The 19,297-nt window shown below is 36.6% G+C and overlaps 1 protein-coding gene across 5 annotated transcripts in view; it reads right to left on the minus strand.

The window, feature by feature from the left end:
• The window catches only part of LYST (lysosomal trafficking regulator), a 79,060-nt gene that overhangs the window by 15,743 nt on the left and 44,020 nt on the right, over positions 1 to 19,297 (minus strand). For all 5 annotated transcript variants that reach the window (XM_039568281.1, XM_039568280.1, XM_039568283.1 and 2 more), the window contains 19 exons: positions 18,854 to 18,985; positions 16,111 to 16,753; positions 15,489 to 15,666; positions 14,457 to 14,626; positions 12,833 to 13,063; positions 11,745 to 11,911; positions 11,108 to 11,260; positions 9,724 to 9,915; positions 9,005 to 9,183; positions 7,805 to 8,011; positions 6,344 to 6,520; positions 5,794 to 5,870; positions 4,684 to 4,872; positions 3,809 to 3,954; positions 3,624 to 3,720; positions 2,500 to 2,561; positions 2,084 to 2,139; positions 939 to 1,091; positions 352 to 596 (listed from right to left, as the gene is read on the minus strand). In XM_039568281.1, the coding sequence (XP_039424215.1) occupies positions 352 to 596; positions 939 to 1,091; positions 2,084 to 2,139; positions 2,500 to 2,561; positions 3,624 to 3,720; positions 3,809 to 3,954; positions 4,684 to 4,872; positions 5,794 to 5,870; positions 6,344 to 6,520; positions 7,805 to 8,011; positions 9,005 to 9,183; positions 9,724 to 9,915; positions 11,108 to 11,260; positions 11,745 to 11,911; positions 12,833 to 13,063; positions 14,457 to 14,626; positions 15,489 to 15,666; positions 16,111 to 16,753; positions 18,854 to 18,985 (3,454 nt within the window). The remainder of the gene's footprint in view (positions 1 to 351; positions 597 to 938; positions 1,092 to 2,083; positions 2,140 to 2,499; positions 2,562 to 3,623; positions 3,721 to 3,808; positions 3,955 to 4,683; positions 4,873 to 5,793; positions 5,871 to 6,343; positions 6,521 to 7,804; positions 8,012 to 9,004; positions 9,184 to 9,723; positions 9,916 to 11,107; positions 11,261 to 11,744; positions 11,912 to 12,832; positions 13,064 to 14,456; positions 14,627 to 15,488; positions 15,667 to 16,110; positions 16,754 to 18,853; positions 18,986 to 19,297) is intronic.

Below are 19,297 nucleotides of genomic sequence, written 5' to 3' on the forward strand. Positions count from 1 at the left end.
GTATTTTACAATATTATTTCCTTTTCTATTTAATTTTCGCTAATTGGCCAGGAAGTCTGTAATCATATGAATTTAAACATACAGCTTCTATGTTAAATCTGTGAACTATACATATCCTATTAGGACAATGGAAGTCCAATACGTTCCATTTGCATCTCCACACCTGTTTTATTTCAATATCCCAGGCAAAGCAGCCACTTACTGTAAAAGCCCAAGTTATTACAGATGTGGCTTGTCCCTGAACAGTTCCATTTGTGCGTGTCTGCAGTTTAGTACAACAAAGCTAAAAAGCTATATAGGGTGATCAGTTAAAGTATTTGGAAAAAAAGGGTTTCAAGCATTTCATATTACCTATATACCGAGGGATCATTTAGGTCCAGCGTTTCATTGGTGTAGTCAGACAGTATAAAAGGAAATACTGGATATTGCATGAGATCATTGAAGGAACGGCCCGCATGTTTGTTTAAATGAGTCAGATATTCAAAGTTAGTAATCTGTCCTGTGCACCACAGGTGGGTCAAAGCAGTAATGTTTCCATATTCCAAAAGGTTAGGCAAATTGTTAGTCAAGATGTTGTGGTACACATCATCACGGACCTAGAAGGAAATACCATACCTTTAATCACACAATTTAAAAGGTTAAAACTATCAAGACTAAGTTTCTCTCATTTTACGTATTTCCAGATATCTACTGTAATAGAATAATGTCTAGGATTATTAAGATTCTTTAATGTCTTACTATATCAGAGATGTGTTTTACAACATGCCTATGATTGTCTAGAAGTTTAGCTGAGAAGTTCTTTCAAAGGTATTAGGCAGAATTTAATTAGCAGCAACAGTCCATGCAACAGGTCTCTTTAAAAACTAAGGCATGAATATACATGTTATAAAGACACAGCAAAATGCTTTGGTGCATTACTCTGCATTGGTGCACAGTACCTTTGTATTATCAAAAGCCAAGAGTAAAGTTCTGCCATTTGTTAGAAAGATTTCCACAGCATTGTCTCTTAACTGCCACCAGCGCTTATGAACTTCCTTAATTTCCTCATAGGTCCAAGAAAATGATGCTGGTTCAGTTTCTCCATGAAAACTCTGTAGAATTTGCAATTTAAAAAGTAATTTTAAATAGTGGATTTTCCAAACAAGAAACCCTTCAATGCAGCCAGTTTATAACAATACAGCATATCATAAGGCAAACTTTAATTTTAATGCTTTAATACTTCGTTGTGATTTTCTTTAGCTACTTTCCCCATCCTCCACTCTCCTCAAGGCAGTGGGTAGAACATCACACATGCTCCTCAGCTGCTCCAGTTCCCTATCCAGCACTAGCAAGCAATGCCACATTTTCACTGGCTCTTAAGCTAAAATACTGGACAGCCAATCAGAGCAAGCAAAGCTTTGTTGTGAATCCCAGCTCTGACAGTTCTGTGAAGGACAAAGCAGCTGGTAGCATCCTAAACCACAGGAGCTGTCTGTTTAGTAGATGCAAGGAAGAGCTCTGTAAAAGCAGTTTAAATCTTTCACGAATGCAATCTATATCTTGATTACTTTTACATGTCTGTTGGATGGATAAACAATTAACACATCAGAAGGATTAGGTCAGTTCCCATTTCCTTCATGAAATAGTCCTCTTGAATAAGGGAAGAGCTAGAACATCATATATAATGTAAAAGTCAAGATTCAGATGCTGTGGAGCACAGCACAATTCATAAACTTTTGAGTTTCTGCACTTCATAGTGTTCCAGCTTCCACTAAGGCAACTTCTCAGGTGCAGATCAAAGCAAACTCTGTGCATTTGCTGATTAACTCAAAGCAATGGACTGCAAGGTGCAGAAGCCTCTCACATCACCCCTTCCTCATTCCCTCCCAGTCTCAGGCCCAGGCCCACATCTTTCCTGTTTTCTTCTATCACCACCAATTCCATAGCCAGGGCTATGCAACACAAACCAAACTAATCAGTTTGGTTGGCTTTGTCCAGAGATCTCTAACTCTAGTGCTACTGCCACTGAAATTGCTGAAGAAGAAAGCTACTCATGGCCATAGTCTGGAAAAATTAAAGCTGGACAACATGTTCTGACACTTACCGAATTTTCAATTGTGTCTGAAGCATTATCTTCTACAAAATACATGCCACATTTTCCTACAGCAAAAAAGTTATAAAAACGTACATGATATTGCACAATGCATCTTTGGGTTATATAAACATTATTCAAGAGTTAAGAATGCTAAGAATAGCACCTGGGGCAAGACAGTACTTAACAGAAATACAATTTATCATTCCACATATTTTAGCAAGTGGTCTGCAGATCTTAAAACTCAACGGCAGTTCAAACAGCACTCATGCAAACAGTAAAGAAGAAAGGGAAAATTGACATATAAAGTATCTAATCCACAAGAAGGCAGGCAACAGCTCAATTACTTAAAAAAACTAGCCAGGTTTATATATACAGCAGAATCTTACACCAAAAATATATTTATAAAGACTGAAAATTCTACTTACCTAGCAACAGTTCACCAGCAGTCTCTCTAGAAGGTGCTACACTTACACATCTTCTATTAACTCTGAAATATTTCAAAGTGGAAATGCTTATGGATTATGGTAATGCCTATCCTTACAGAGTTATGTACCTTTCAGCAGACCTAAAACTGACCTAAAGTGTGGTTTTGTTGAGGTGGACATAAAAGCATGCACTAGTCATAATCCATAGTCAAGAAAGGTAGAAAGATTTTTTATTTTCTCTACTGCTATCCTTATACCTTTTCACAGATGCTGTGGCCTAATTGAGATTGGCTGCTTAGCAAACAGTGACAAGGCTGTCTAAAAAACAATGACCATTCAGACAGCAAAACAATTAGCTATACAAGCAAAAACATAGTTGCTACATATTATCCACAAGCTCTTCCTTGTACACTCTCAATGTCCCATAACAAGAACATCCTCCCCTTGTGTCCAGAACATCTTCTCTCATTGACTATCTTCTTGGCCTTCTCTGTGGATTTCACTGTAATATTCTCATGGGTAAATTCTTACTGGCTTCAGGTCTGACTCTGTGAGATTGTCAGTCCAGCTGTCAACCTCCTCACTAAAGCCAACAGCCTCCAAGGTTACAGCTGAAAAAAAACTGTCCAACGTGACTAATGGTTCATATCCCAAAGAGGAAAAGAAAATAGTACCTCAACTTTCTAGACTTGCTCATTAGTCTATTTTGCATGTATATTTCTTTGGATGTGTTTTAGGCTGTATTAACAGGTGGCAAATTGACACAACTGCAGAGTTGAGTAACGCAATGATAAAAGCAGAGAGGATGAAAACACAATTTGCTTTTGAACACTGATGGAAAGACCTACCAGATCTTAGATATCTAGGACAGTCAGAGATACTAAATGAAAATCAGATATCCTGTCCGGTTATCCCACAAAAGTCCTATCCACAGCACACCAGATGGTATTTGGTAGCTCTAGTATTTTGCTTTAGAGTAAAGCAAGAAGCCTACTGTTTTTGTCACTTGTCTCATTTCCCACTACCTTTTTAAAAAAAATAGTTTATTTAGACAAAAAAGTGACAGCTGTTTCATTTGATTAGGAAAAGATAAGAAAGGGAAGCAAGTGTTATCCAAAACTTACCTTATATGTTCACTTGCAGCTTTGTCCTTTACAGTAGAGGAGTGAGAAGAATGTGTTTTGTCTTCAAATAAGTAAGACAATGGAGTTTTAATCACACCTATAAAGAAATCACAAATAATAAGGTACCAAGAGTCATTACAATTCAGACATTACACTACATCCAGCATAGAAGATGTTTTAATTACCTTCTTGTTTTTGCCTGTCTGGGAGAAGGTATTTGTTTGGAATAGTTAGGTAGCACCTCTGCAAGCGGCGCCTCTCTCTGTTTGGGCCCTCTGTTGGATCCAGTTGCCAAGAAGTTGGGTAATAGACTGGGTCATACCAGAGTGCACTGACCAAAAAAAAAAAAAAAAGTTAGGAGTTTGGCAGCAGAGGCAGAATATGCACTTATTAATTCTGTTCTTCTTCAACTACTAGAAAGATAGAAGTTGCACAGTAGTACACAGGACAATTACTTCTGAAAAAATACTGAGACTAAATTCTGTAGTTTATTTTCATGTACTATTCCACTGAATAACTTCTTACAAGCTTCTGCTGTAAGACCATTCTGAAGCTACTCTAATGAAAACAGCAATACAATGCATCCAACATTATTTTGAAAATTCTGCTGCTGCAAACATGAGATAATACTAGTTCTGCAGTGATGAAAATAACAGTTTGGTTTGTTATCAACATTAACATCCTTTATTCTACACTATTTAGTGAACAGTGCATCTACATGCTAATACAAGCAACATTACCCCAAAAAAATTTTTTTACTCCATCTATGTTGGGAAAGATATGAAAACTTTAGGACACTCTTCATTTTACTGGGCACAGCAAAATGTATATGATGAAAAAAAAAACTGTCTAAATGGCATAGAAATACTACTTGGCTACTCACCCAAAAAGATAGGGTAAAAAAAAAAATCAAGTCTTTTATAAGTCTTACTATCAGATGGTTAGCAAAAGTAATTCTAATTTTAATATCATCTCAATTTCACATGCCTCTGAGTAGCATGAGAAGTGCATGTCAGGCATCAAGTCTCTCTCACTTTTTCATCGAGATGAGAAAACTCACCGATCGTGGGTAAGCTGCTGAACAAGTTCCTGCCAATGTCTGCTGGCACTTAGCTCTGCCTTATACATTCCCCTGATGTGCTGGATTACTTTCTTCCTTTCCATTCCTTGCGACAGCGACACAGCTTGTGTGATGTCTCCAGCTATTTTAGAAATGTCTTTAGATTTTGTATCTAGACGTTGAAAGAGACTGAGGAGGAGAGTTGTGTTTTAAAATGTCAGATAAACACACTGAAAAGGGAAAGACACCAATATGCCTTATAAAATACAATCAGTTTAGCAGTAGATATGTAGAATTCTTGTTACAGCAGATGCAGAGCAACTTAGCCTACATGAGATTCATGGACACCTTCTGCTTCTTAGCCATCAAAAAACCTATTACTTTTGGCCAAAGACAAGACAAGCCAGTCAGAAGATCAATGGCTATATATTACCATGCTTGACTAATTCATGTATACTCATTACAGTAAAAATCTGGAGTAAGGACACTAATTTACCACTGATTAAATCTCCTAAGCCACTGAACATAATAAAGTCTTAACACTTGTCTGTGTGGACTTGACTGAGCTGACCTTTACAGTTACTGCACTTGCCTACTTTAAAGCACATTGTGTGTGCATCTCAAATCTGATTTTTATGGCAAAGCCTGAAATGTAAATTAATGGAAAACTCAATCTACCACAATGTACAGAAATTTACAATTACGCCAAGGAGCAGCAGTCTACATAGGTCACAAAAGTATTCAAATTGTATACTGAATACAGTATTTTATTAGTTGAAAATCAGGGTTAGTTGCAGGGACATTTAATTGCACAGACCACAGCAACAGGAGAAGTGATTGGACAGATGCAGTAGTCGTAAAATTAAGGGTGAAATGCCAAATGTGGAAAAAAGCAATTCAGTATTCTGAGGTTCACACAATGCCATTTATTATGCAACCTACCAAAATGTATATGCCTGTAATATAACAGTAAACTTAAAAGCTTGAAAGCTAGTGATGCTGCTAGTTTGAAAAAACCCCATCCATAATAACCACACAGCAACTTTGCAATGGAAAGTGATGAACAGAGGACATTTCTTAGAGTTCTTGCAGCCCCTTTAAGGTACTTACTTCTGTCGATTATTAGCCATTGTCTTCTCCCAAGCAGCTCTGTTTACACCTTCTTCCATCTCATATTTCTTCTGATCCTGAATGGAAGTTTTACACATTACTTTCTTTTCTCAGGTGGACAAAATAAGGAAGGAGAAGCTAAAGGTGATGCCAATTTAAAAAAGGAAGACTGAAAAAACTGTTCAGCTGATATCTTCACAGCATTTAAAGCCAGCAAGGCTTCATTTCAGTTACTGCCATTTTATTATATTTATATATAATTTTTCTCTTTGCAAGAAATCAAAAATTTTCTTGACAATAAGAGATACTAGTAGCTTATTATGAACTCCCATCTTCATCTGGATTAAATAATACATTTAACCAAGAAGCTTCTGAGCTTGCTGTGAAGTGCTGAGTGTATGTGACACAAATATTTAGAACCCAAAGAGAATTCCCAAAAGCATAAGCCATGCACCAAAGAATACTACAAGCTGCAGTTAAACTCTGATCCCATATAAGACAACTGTCTCAAATACACCCAGTTTTTAAAGCAAAGTTTTTATTCACAAACCTCTTTCAATGCTTTTATTAAATCTGGTTTTGGTCGTGGGCTCAGGGGAATGCATTTATAGCCACAACTTTTCAATGTATTCATTAAGTCTCCTGCCGATCTTTGCTGCTCTTTGGTCATCCCATCGCTGTGACTGTGCATTAACTCATACAAATAGAGCACTAATTTAGGCCCATGCTAGAAGATGAAAAGAAGGAAAGAGGGGAATACAGATGTATGGTCACTCTCATTTTGACAACACTGAGCAGTTTTTTCCCCTCCGCTTTTATTCCCTTTTCTAGGCAGACTGCACAGATTTCTTCTACTAATTATTCTCTAATTTTAAAAAATGTCAGCTTTAATGGTTAAACTTTTATAAAACTAGAAAAACATGCTGAATTTTATCCTCACATAATAAGATTTGCCCCAGCATCTTGTGACTTTTCAAGTGGCTTGCAAGAGAACTGTTTCTTCTCCCTGAGTACTCAGCTCCTGCAGCCTTGTTTATACTTCAGGAAATATGTGCCAGAGACTTCTAATTTTTCCTGCCAAGAACGCTACACCTCATTTGATTAATCAAATTAGAGCTGACAGATAATGAAGTTAAGCAGACACAAGCCATAAATTAAATGCACTCAACATGACACTCCCACACAGAAGCCATTGCTAGTAAAAGAGGGGTTTTTTTCCTGGTAAAACTGTTATTTATTTGAATAATGTATACGTGATCAGAAATATGAGTGCTATAAATGAATCCAATAAATACTTTCTCTTCTTAGTATACAGTGACTCAAATTGTGGCATGTCTTATTTCATTCTTGCAGTTCCTGAAGGTCTCAAACTGCAACATTCCTACCTGCTTTCTCCCTGTGGCTCTAAGAAATGCTTGCTCTCAAGCTTGAACTAACAGAGTACAATTAAAAAAAGCTTTCTTCTGACAAACTCAGAAAAGCAGGGAGAACCTATTCAGCTATTTGACTTAAGAAAATGGAATACACAATCCCACTTTAAGAACTGATAAAGGCTAAGTAAGGAAAGAGAGAGTACTGCTTTGGTTGAGGATTGACTGCTTCTTAAAATCTGGTTGAAATCAATTCTTACAAGCTTCAGGAAGTCTGCAGTTAAGAATTCCAAAGCAAGGATAATTTCTTCCTTAATTTGCTATTTTAGGGTACCTTAATTCCTAGCTTCCTCAGTAAAATCCTTCATGTTAAAACTCATACCACCTTTTGTCTCTACACTGCACAGGGAAGGTGTTCGATGCAGAACAGCATCAACATACCCAGACTTAATTCTATCTGTCCTCAAGACAGCACAGCAATTGCAGAGGTACATGCAGGCCTTTTGTATGCCAATTGTCAGTCACTAAACATTGCTAAAATAGCAGTGAACAACTAGGCACATACAGTTCTAAATAACTGTAACATCTAAAACAATTGAATAGAGGTTTTAAAAACTTCTCTCAAACACTCCTGAGCTTACTTGCAAAGTTGGGCTAAGACAGTCACGCAAAATCTCTTGGTGGTTTACTTCATGTAGCATCTCCAAAGCCTGCTTCCTCTCCTGCAGCGGCCTTACAGGAGACAAGCTATGCACAAGAAGCCTCCCAAGTTGCGTACGGAATGTGTCCTTACATAACAAGAGGATCCTGTTCCACTGCTGTTTTGGAGTGCTCATTCTGCTGGTGCCCTTAGTAATGGAGACAACTTTTTAATATTACACAGTTAGGGCTTACTTCTACCAAGTTTTTCACATTACAAAATAAACACAGTTAATATGATCAAAATACAAGACAAAGTTTCATCTACCAAAATAAGTGTTTTAATTTAGTACAGTGATTATTATTATGGGTTAAAAGGCATTCAACTAAAACAATCCAGAAAGTGAAAATTGTGATGTAGAGGATTTAAAAAACAGAGGGTTTTTTTGATTGCTCATTTTAATCAACAGCCCTTTTACATTAATCACCAGTTTCTGAACAGATTACCTCAAAAGATTAGAAACCATGCCTTGGAAGGAGATGTGTGTGTTCACAAAAAGAAACTTGCCATCTTTGCAAAGTGCTACAAGTATGGCACAATGGAAAGATAATCCATCTATCAAACGTAATTTTTCTGAGATAGAAAGAAAATTATGTAGAACCACTTTTACCAAGATGACCTAAGAAAGAGTAATAACACTCTTCATATTATCCAAGCAAAAACTGATCACCTTGGAAAGGCTGACAAGCTAACACCTGTACGTTAGAAGAGAAGACTTTCAGCCCTTTGGAAGGAATTGAAAAAAAGAGAAATCTGTCCTTCCCAACTCCAAAAAATACTATAAACACAAATTGCTCAGAAAATCACCACCTGTGGAGGCACAGAAGATCTGGTTTTATAGGCTTCAGCAAACCTAAATGCTGAAGTTTAAAACACCAAGCAAATTTGCTTAGTGCAAGAAAGTCTATTTAAGTTTTGTGTTCTTGTTCAAGCAGAATTTTGCTAAATGTAAAGATAAAAAATCAGAACAGATCAATTTATTATTTTACAACTGCAGAGTAACTGGGAAGCTGAACAGGGTTTTTAAAGCCACACTTGAATGGGGAGATGCAGTAAGAAAAGCATTTATGGACTGAATACACTATGCATGAAAGTTCCTAATAAAGGAACGCTTCAGTGTGGAGAGCATCTAATTACTTACAATGGATACTTTGATTCCTTCCACCAACATTTTGACCATTTCTTTAAGAAAAGGATTTATTCTGCTAGTCAGTTCTTGCTGGCTTTCTTCTTCAGGAACTTCCAGTTGGGATGTTGAAAGTCTGCTTTGACTTGTATTTTCTGTTATACCCAGTACATCAAGGCACTCTTCGGTAGAGGCTTAAATTTTAAGAGGTACATATTGATCAGTACTGTCTCAAGCGTGATAATCCTACAATCCTTTATATTTAAAAGATTGTACAATACAGGAGAAAGTACAAGATTATATTTGTATATTAATTATATCAAACACTGTCTTTGCTGATATATTTACCATATTTATTCTCTCTTGCTTTTGCAGAATTTGAACTAGCTCTCAAAGTCATCAAGCCTTGATAACTAATGTAGTCATTTCATTAAAAAATTGCATTTTAAGAGAGCAGATGCTCCCTTTGGCAATTAAATCTTCAGGTAATAATTCAGGCAGCTAACACACGAATGGACTAATGTAGAAATAAAACAACTGTTCAGTTCATTCAGATAAAAAACATTACCCAGATTGCCAGTTACATAATACTGAGAAACAAATCACAGAGAATGATGTTTTATGGCTAAATCCATTAAACTTGTGTCAATAGTACGACTTTCCTAACACTTCAACACTGCAAAAGCAAGAATTCATTTGTCATCAAAACAGAAACAAACAAAAAGAAATCCTACCTAAATAAATGAGCCTGTTAACAGCCAGAACAGTCAGCCTCTGTAACCTTTGTGCAAACTCAGACTCAGTGGCTTGGATAGGATTTTCTTGGCTCATTCTCCGCTGCATCATCATGTTGAATTCCTCACTTGCTAGTGAGCGCATTTTCACCAGCAGAGCATCAGACTGAGCAAGTGAAAACTTCCTGGAACCTTTAAGGAGAGAAGCATGAATAGAATTCTACTAAAATGTAGAAAAACTCAATCACTCAGCAACTGCTTACATCCAAAGAGACCACATCATTTAAGGAAACTAACATTCGAAATACATCAAGATCAAAGGGAACAGAAGTGTCACTGGGTGGTTTTGTCTTTCTTATTTTTAATTTTTAAAGCTTTTTGATAATAAATATATAAATTTCAAATAATAAGTAATACCACAAAATGAGTTAGTCTCAAGATCAGATTTATCATATAACTTCAAATGTTTTTGCACAAAAATATGGAACACACTACTTTTATTCCTCTTTTTATTGTATAAATTGGATAAAGGATTAAAAACTAGCGATGCAACAAAATATCACATATTGCAGAGTGGGTTCATCAGCACAAATGATGGGCCAGACATATCATCAAACACATTTTGTACCATACCTATTGCCACTAATAGAAGCACAGTATCTAACTTACAAGAATATTCCTCAGAATTTTCTTGAAATGAACTGGCAGGCCTTGACTGTATTTCCTTCTTTTGGAAATAACTATTTCTATTTACCTTTAGTGCCTTACCAAGTTCACTAATATAAAAACATTTCACTATACTTAATATATATGTATATAACATTTCACTAGGTTGATGGAGGGGGTTCTCAAAAGATGACCATCTCAAGAGAAACATTCCCATAGTAAACAGGGAATAACAAGCCTTTGACAGGTTGTTAAATTGTATCTTTTGTGAAGTCCTTAATGCAGCTTCATTTATAAGAAACATACAAAATCAACTTACAGCCAGAGAACTCCAAAACCTCTACAGGACTGACAAGCTATTGAATACTGGGAAAGTATTACTGCTGAAGCTAGAACTGAACACAGGTTTTAAAAACCACAGTGGCACTTCCAAGTATAAATTTGGAGTGGCAGGTATTTATTTCAGGATGATCTCTAATGAAAAGCTGTTGCAACGAAGCAATCCTCACATCATAGCAGTGTTAGTTACAAGCACTAACGTGATTTTGGCATTATCTTACTGTGAGGTTGGCTATTACAAGCATTATGAATCACTTTAAAAGCATCTTTACTAAGCAACTTGCGAATTTAAGAGAATCCCAAAAGAAGGTAATCTTGTGGAACCATCAAGTAATACATACAGGAGAAAGTACAAGAATGCTACGCTTCTGCTACTCACCCGCGATGCCTTTGCGCTTTTGAAACATTGTGTGATGTGGTGCTGAGGGTGATGGGGCTGAACTGGCCTGCTCCTGAGCATCTTGGCTTGCTGTGGTTTTTATTAATTCAATGGCTGCTTGAAGAACCCTTAACTGCAGAACAATTGCCATATCTAGAGAGAGAGGCATAAAAAGTATACATGACCTACTTTACAACTCCTCAAGAATTTTTACCAGATGTTTGTAACAAGTCAAAACACAAAATGTGTCAAGAGCTATAAAACTCTAGATTCTACAGGAGTCACACAGTCAGCTCACTATTCCACAGATACAAACACTACAGAAATGAGTTCTCATACAAAAGCCATTGAATTTGATTACTCCAAAACAAGCTACATGAAACGGCACAGAATGTTTCCATTTAAATAACCTTAAAGAACTTTTACAGTCACTGTTTTTTTCAGATTAGCAGTACACAATTCTTGACCACAAGGCAGGCTCCTAAGGAAAACTACTAATTTGAGTATGACTTAGAAGAGAAAGATGCATCACCAGGAAACTCTCCCTTCTCCCTCAGCAGGAATATTAAACAAAAAACAATGGGGAAGGGATTTACTTTTCCAGTCCCATGACCCCAAAAATTAGCAGAGAACTTACTTTGCATCCTTGCATTTTTACTATTTTGAAGATGACCCAGCAGCACAAGGAGGTCTTCAATAACACGAAAATATTGAGAACCTGAGGAGCTGCAGGCATGAATTGCAACTGCTACCAGCAGCTGTTGTATATCGCATGCAAGTAACTTGTAGTCATTCAAGGGAATGCTGCAAACAAAGTTGTAGTTACCAGAAACATGACAATTCTAGTAGACTGTAACTCTTAACAAGACCCATTATTATTCCCCTTGTTACTTCTGCCCGCTGTACCTAGTATTACATTGTACTTCATATAAAAATGTTACTGCTGAAGACTAGAAAGTTATATTTCAAGACATTTCTTCAGTGTTAACTCTGGCAGATTGGAGGCCTGCAAATTTTTGAAGCATTCTAATGTTGAGAGCAGCACAGTTTTATTGGAAAAGCAATGATGTATTACTATCAGACTTTTAAGTTAAAGAACAAGTCTGAAATCCTGTATTTCTCAAAAAAATATCAGGATAATCTCATTTTGTAACCATGCTGAACAAAAACTATATTGAGGTAAAAAGGAAACCTTTCCATTTCTTCAGGATACCAACTAATGGAATAAAATAAGAAAACCCTGTCTCTCTTTTGTTCCCTCTATAACCTTTTTTAAAGTACAGAATCTTTATAGCTAATAAAGTCATTGAAGTTACTCAAAATCTCAAATATTAAATCACAGACAGTACAGGAGAGACTTTTCAGTTTTGATATTGACCATAGGTACAGTAGAATGCTATAATTTTCTGGGCCTTTATCTTACTGATCAGTTTTATCAAGAAAAGCATTGAAAGTGCAGACAGTGTGAGAAAAATCACATTTTAAAATGTCATTTTCCTTGAATGTTTAAGATATGGAAAGAACATTTTATATTCCATTATTTGAACTGACTATCTAAACATTAACTTTAAATTACAGATATAAATAAAGCTGAAAAGCTCAAACCCAGTATTATTTTGTACATGCTCTCTGATAATTTCAGAAAGTAGAAAAAATACAATACAGTACTTTCTTGTGAGCCTTAAGGCTGTGCCTAGAATAGATAGCAACAGAAACAATACTCACTTCGTTTCCAGTCCGTTGAGAGCAGCCAGTGTATTACACAACACATAGAGCAAACCATTATCAAGCAGTAGGTCAGCAACTTTTGAGCAGGAATTTATGATTTGCAGGAGGAGACAGAAGCAGTTATGCAGCAGAACGTTATCATAGAGAGAATTCTCTATTAGACCCAGAACAGGAATGACACACCATTTTCGAAAGAGTCCAACATTCTTGACATCTTCCAGATCAAATCTGTTACCAGAAATATGAGTAAGTGGCATCCTAAAGAACAGCCTGATTAAAAAAATAGTACATGCAACTGGAATACCAGTTATATATCAGGTACTGGTATTTTGGCAAAGATATCCATGGTAATTTTCTACATTTTGCTGTAGTATCAATACCTATCTACTAAAAAATCCAGTAAGAGAAAAATAAACTTTTCATAGAGCCTCAAAGAAATTAAGTGCCTAAAAATTAAATCTGATGCTCCAGCTAACTACCAACTGTCTACAATATAGATTTCATGAAAATAGAGGGGTTTTTAATCAGTGTAGAAAAAGGATGCATCACCTTTCCAATAGTCACTATTACAACCAACACAGACACTATCAAGAAAACAAATACAGCTTGTCATCAATATAACAATATACTGACTGTCAGGTTTGATATCCTATATCTGTTGCTGCTGAAGTTTAAGTTTAGCACCTGGCTTATTGTGATTGCAGAATGCAAAGCAGTGCTTCAGACCTTATTTTACTGGTGCACTAAGAAACTGCGTTACTATTGTAAGGTTATCAGCCTAGTTATAATAGTTATCGTATGACTATTATACACAATCCTAAAAATTTGGGACATTAGAATTACCTTTCCAGCCTCATAATAAATCCTGAAGAAGTAACAGTTTTGGGGTAAATTAAGCAGCCATGACTAAACATTGCAGTTAAACAGGAATAGTTTTTGAGTGGTGAAGATCAGGTCAAGAGGCAGAAGTAATATGGCTACAAATCCTGCAGAGGCAGCGATTGAGAAGGAACTTTTTGGAAGATTTTTGCACTGATTATATTTACACATGTGATTTCTGCACAAGCATTTAGTCAGACTAATTCTAAAAAATATCATTTACTTATATAGCTGTCTGCTTAAAGATAATCTCCTTTACTGTCAATATGAGGTGGCTCTTTGGTTCATGAAAATGGGGTATCTCTGGGATTTTCCCTAAAAGGGACAGTCATTTAAATTTAGAGCCAAGACCAGGAAGCAGCCGTGGCTTCAAGATTTTTCCTTAATCACCTTCCAAAATCCAAGAGCAGAAGTCTAGTGACTACTACTTAAGGATACAAATCAGTATCATGTAGGATCAGAGACAGAGTTAAACTGATTACAGAACATTTGAGTGCAAAGGCCTCTGAGGCACTCAAAGTCTGAGTGTTTACAAGATCCCAGCTCACAGCCTCCATCAGATGAAGCTGCCTGCAAACAGTTTAAGGGCCACACAATAGCCCTAAAGATTTTAATACATTTCAGTGTTAAGCAAGCAAAACATACCAAAATAGTTTTGAAGGAACTTTTTTTATGGCTGTTGACCAGCAAAGTGCACTGCTTGTAACATTGTAACGGGACATAAAAACACAGCATTACTTACTCTTCATCCAAGCCAACAGAGCGGCCAAAAAGCATTTCCAAAAAGCATTCTACAACTTCCTGAGTCCCTTGATGAAGATACAGCTGGTTGGCTAGCAAAGAGAAGCCTCGATTCTTTAAGAACTTCTCCTTCTGCTCCCTCCTTGCTCTGTTGAAATATGCATCCAACAACTAAAAATAAATGCATAATTATGGTGTAAGAGTTAAACATTTAATATAATTGCCCTAAAAGTTAATTGTTGTCTGTGATTGAAATAACATTTTTTAAAATTCAAGATTGAAAACATCAATTATACTATTGCAGCTGCAATCTACACTGTCCTTGTTACAATCAACATCTGATAATATATTTTTGATCTGAAGATTCTTATGTTTTTCATAAAGTTTGGGGCAGATGCAATCACACAACAGTTAGCAAAAAACACTCAAACTTCCTGCATTTGTTCCATCTTGCACTTTGGTGTGCACGCAAATGCATGCATGACTTTTGTCCTCAATAAAGCCATACAGTCTTACTCTTTTTCAAATTAAAATAGAAATCTACTCAAAGTTTTTCATCTACATTAAGGAACACTGTCCTTAATACTACAAAAATCTCTGAAAATGTTGTAAAGCCTCAACTCCATCTTCAGTTCACAAATGTGTGGATGACTCCTCAGAATAGCTCAAAGTCAACTCTGATAAAAGCCAAACTAAAGTGCAAGCACTTTTTTACCTACTGCATTGTGTTTTGTGCCACTGACTTTCTACATTGTTGCTTCCATTTACATTGGTAATGCCATCATAAACTCTTAAGGCCTTTGGCTTATGTTATAGACTTTGTTTATCTATTCAAAGAGTCTGTGTTTATGTTGCTTTGTTTGGTTGGGTTTTTTTTTTAAATCCATGGGGTGGAAACTTATCTTAAAATTCAGAAATAGATGCAGAAAATTGAAGAAAGCTTAACAAAAATATTAAAAACCCATCACATGTCCAACATGTTAACCATGCCAGTTCACATCTTTTTATCAGAAAACATTTGATATAGGCCTACTTTAATGACTCCTTGTTGTATGAGAGGAGATGGGTGGTTCACCAGAACTATAAGATAATCAGGTTGGATAAGTTTGTCCATCACATCATCTAGCATGATATCAGGTAGGATTAGGAGAACTCCACGCAAGAGATCATATAATCCACAACAGATAAGCACAAGATAGTCTTCTGCACATCTGAAAACAGAGGAATATGTTTTACCACTATTTATGATCTACAGCAGGGAAAATTAAAAAATGCAAAGTTGTAATTCTTGAGGGACAGGAAGAAGGTAAGGGTTAGAAATTTGGAAGACATCATTTCTCCAATACTCCTACTACCAATCTTCATTAACACTTATTTTTAGATGGCAGACAGTAAAAAGTAGTTCTGACCAGAACTACTTTTTTTGTGAGCAGTTCCCACTTCTACTGTACATAGCAAAAATCCTGATTTTAAAATTTTTTTATGTAAATACAGCAAAAACTGAAACAACATACACTAAAAGCTTAAAAATTTGTGTATGACAGCCATTGGAAACATTCCCTTACTTTTCAGGCTTCGAAATTTTAGAGAATAGTAATCAAGACCAAGAACTGTAAAATTAAAGCTCATGTTAATTTATTATTTTATGCACTTACCTGTCATCAGGGCTTTCAGATGGTTTTGGGGTATTCTCATTGGCTGAAGAAAAAGCAAGACTGTCCCAGTCTTCAGGAAGTACATTCTTCTGGTCAGCAAAGCTTGGCCAGCGAGCAATGGCTGATGATGTTCCAAGAACAGAGAATGCTAAGCCCAATCCTGCAAAATTACTCTGACCCTTCTGAAATGAAGGCAGTCCTTTCAGATTGTCTGGACGCCGTAGCAATGCCTCAGCTGCACCACCACCAGCAGCTTCATTACCTTTCAGGTCTGCATCAGCTTCTTTACTCTCTAATGCATTTTCAGATAACTCTACTTCTTTTGCAATATCCTCAAATGTTTCAGCAGATGTTAGCTCTGAGTCACAAACTGTTTTTGCAGACTCACAGCTGCTAAGGAAGAGTTCTTCCTGTACTCTCCTCATAGTTTCAGAACTTTCTACAAAACCAATTCTACCCTGAAGATCAATGTAGTCACGTTCACCAGTGATCTGCAGGTCATCAACACTGCTTGCCATTCTTTCAGTAAGTCTTTTTCGATGAACTTGGGGTGAGGAAGTAGGTGATGCTGGTAAGCTTTTAGAAAGCCTTCTATGTGCCTGAGAGCTTATCTTCTGCTGTACACTAGCCTTGGAAGTGCTCCCTAGAGAAATAAGGATACGATCAGCATTTCTTTCACACTAAAACCCAGCTTTTCTCTCAATGTTATGCTCTCCATCCATTTAAATTGCAGTGACCCAAGTCAATTTTATGTGCAAAACTGATTCAATGCCTAACACAGCTCAGATTTGGTTAATCAAAGTAGAGATAGTAAACTACTATGTAGCCATATGTTTAGCAAGTCACAAATGTGAAAGAAACAAAATGCAATGTAATTTTTGCCAATATACTGGAGTTTCTAGATTTAAGTTATGATCCTTCCACCTAACCCTCAGCAGGAACTTCTGTAGAATCACTGAGGGTAGAGGGCAGAGCTGGAGGTGTCTACACCAGACTCCTTGCTCAAAGCAGGGTCAAATAGAGCAGGTTGTTCTATTTGGAGCTTTGTGTAACAGGTCCAATCTGCAGTATTTCAGTGGACATCAAAATACTACTCACCAACCCTTTTACACTAAGGTTTTACACATACTTCAAATTAGAACAAATAAGTGCATGTTTTATTTAACAGCGCTTGCTTTTAACTGCATCTTTTGACCTGAAACAGTCAAACTTTCAGAGCATGTTACAAGTCTTTAACAAAATATAGTTTTAAGAGGGGAAGTAGTCTGTATACAAGACAGGTAGAAGAAGTTTCCTGTTAGTCTAGGAAAAGGAGTTTTTTCATTCACAAGTATTTTGGAGACCATGAACCAGTTAGTACTAATGCAGTGACGATGCATCAGGAATGTATTTTTTTATGAGCGAGATATATATGAAAGAAATGCATGAATATACATACACACATACTCGTGCCAACACAGCCTGACCAAGCTGGCCTTCACACAACAGGGGAGATCTACACAGCTGCAACAGTCTTACAGTCAAGCTTTCACACACATTAGCAGGTAGTACAACAAACTGCAAACCCAAGTGCAGGTAGCAGGCTATTTAACGCACATACAAGTTCAGATATTTTATAGAATCATGCAATGTTAAGTGGATGGAATGGAGCTCAAAAGTCTTCTAGTCCCAGCACCTCCTGCCATGGACAGGGACACCTCCCCACTAGACCAGGCTGCTCAGTGCTTCATCCAACCTGGCCTTGAACACTGTCAGGGTTGGGGCATTCACAACCTCCCTGGGCAACTTGTTCCAGTGTCTTGCCACCCTCAAACTGAAAAATTTCTTCCTAATATCTAATTTAAACTTCCCCTCTTAATTTGTGCCCATTACTCCTTGTCCTATCACTATTACAGTTCCTGATTAAATATAATATTTTATATAAATAAATGTATAATTTATATAATTTTGAAATTAAAATTAGGAAGCACAAACACTCAAACATCTATTTTCACAAAAAACATTATTTTGAGTATTCCTCTGGCTCATACGAATAATCTCTATTCAACAACAACAATCTGGAAATACTGATATAAAAAAAAGCACTCATTTAGAAGAGTGAGATTTCATACATTTTCCATATGGGAAAAGGACTGATTCCACACACAATTTAATACTGTGATATGTTCTTTATACCGCCGCTTTACTAAAAAGACTAAAAAAACTTGAATAAACACTGTTTCAACTGAAGTAGCGCTTCAAGACTCAAGTTCCTTTTCCTAAACAAAGTAGCAACAAGATATCAATTGTAAAGGTGTTACATTGTGATACACAGAATATAGCCAGTCACATATGAACTGAAATACATGGATGGATGTGAAGGATTATGCACAAAAAGTATCAGCTTAATGCTTTCTACCCAGATAAGATAGCTGCCTATGGCTCGCTACTTCAGCTGCTGCCAGGTCAGGGTGCTCTCATACATCTCTAGCAGGTCTGTTTAACAAATGAAATGATTCTGCTTATCTGGTCCACTTCACTGCCTGAGCCATCAATGTGGCAATTTGTTTCAGCTTAAGAATGAGGAGCACTTTAGGTAGCATGTTCTGTTCCATCCTTCTTACTCTGCTGCTCAGGCATCAAGCTCCAAGGGACAGGGGGAGATTTGTAAGAAATATCTGTGGGAAAGTAACACTTTAAGGCATTCTAGTCATTTGCCAAAAGAGTGTGTTTTAACATCCTTGTTTTTCCAGTATTATTTTACCTTCCAGTGGTAAAGCTGTAAATCCAGTTGGAGATGTAATCACAAATGCAGAATTGTCTACTGACTTCCCACCACTGCTGGAATTTCTCAGGTACCTAAGTGATTCAACTTTCTCCTGGAAAATTTTGCCATCTAGAAAGAAAAGATAAGGGGGGAAGTTACATAAAAACTTTTTATGTTTGCATTGCTGATAAATTAGACTCATAGTAGCCAGGCTACATTTTGGGTTGATCACTGGAGGCTAATGAGAAGTGCTCAAATCCAAAAGACTGAGAAAAAGCACTTTTTGGTTTAGTGATATAACTTCAAAATTTACTTTAGAACACTGAAAATATAATGATGTACTAAAGCAATTATATTTAAAGACAGTCCTTGCAGACATACTGACAGCACTGACAACTGACTTTGTCATGTCAAAAACAGGTGACTGTTCTCAAACAGCCT

This window comes from Corvus cornix, chromosome 3, assembly GCF_000738735.6.
Source record: "Corvus cornix cornix isolate S_Up_H32 chromosome 3, ASM73873v5, whole genome shotgun sequence".
In the NCBI taxonomy this organism is placed as follows: domain Eukaryota; kingdom Metazoa; phylum Chordata; class Aves; order Passeriformes; family Corvidae; genus Corvus; species Corvus cornix.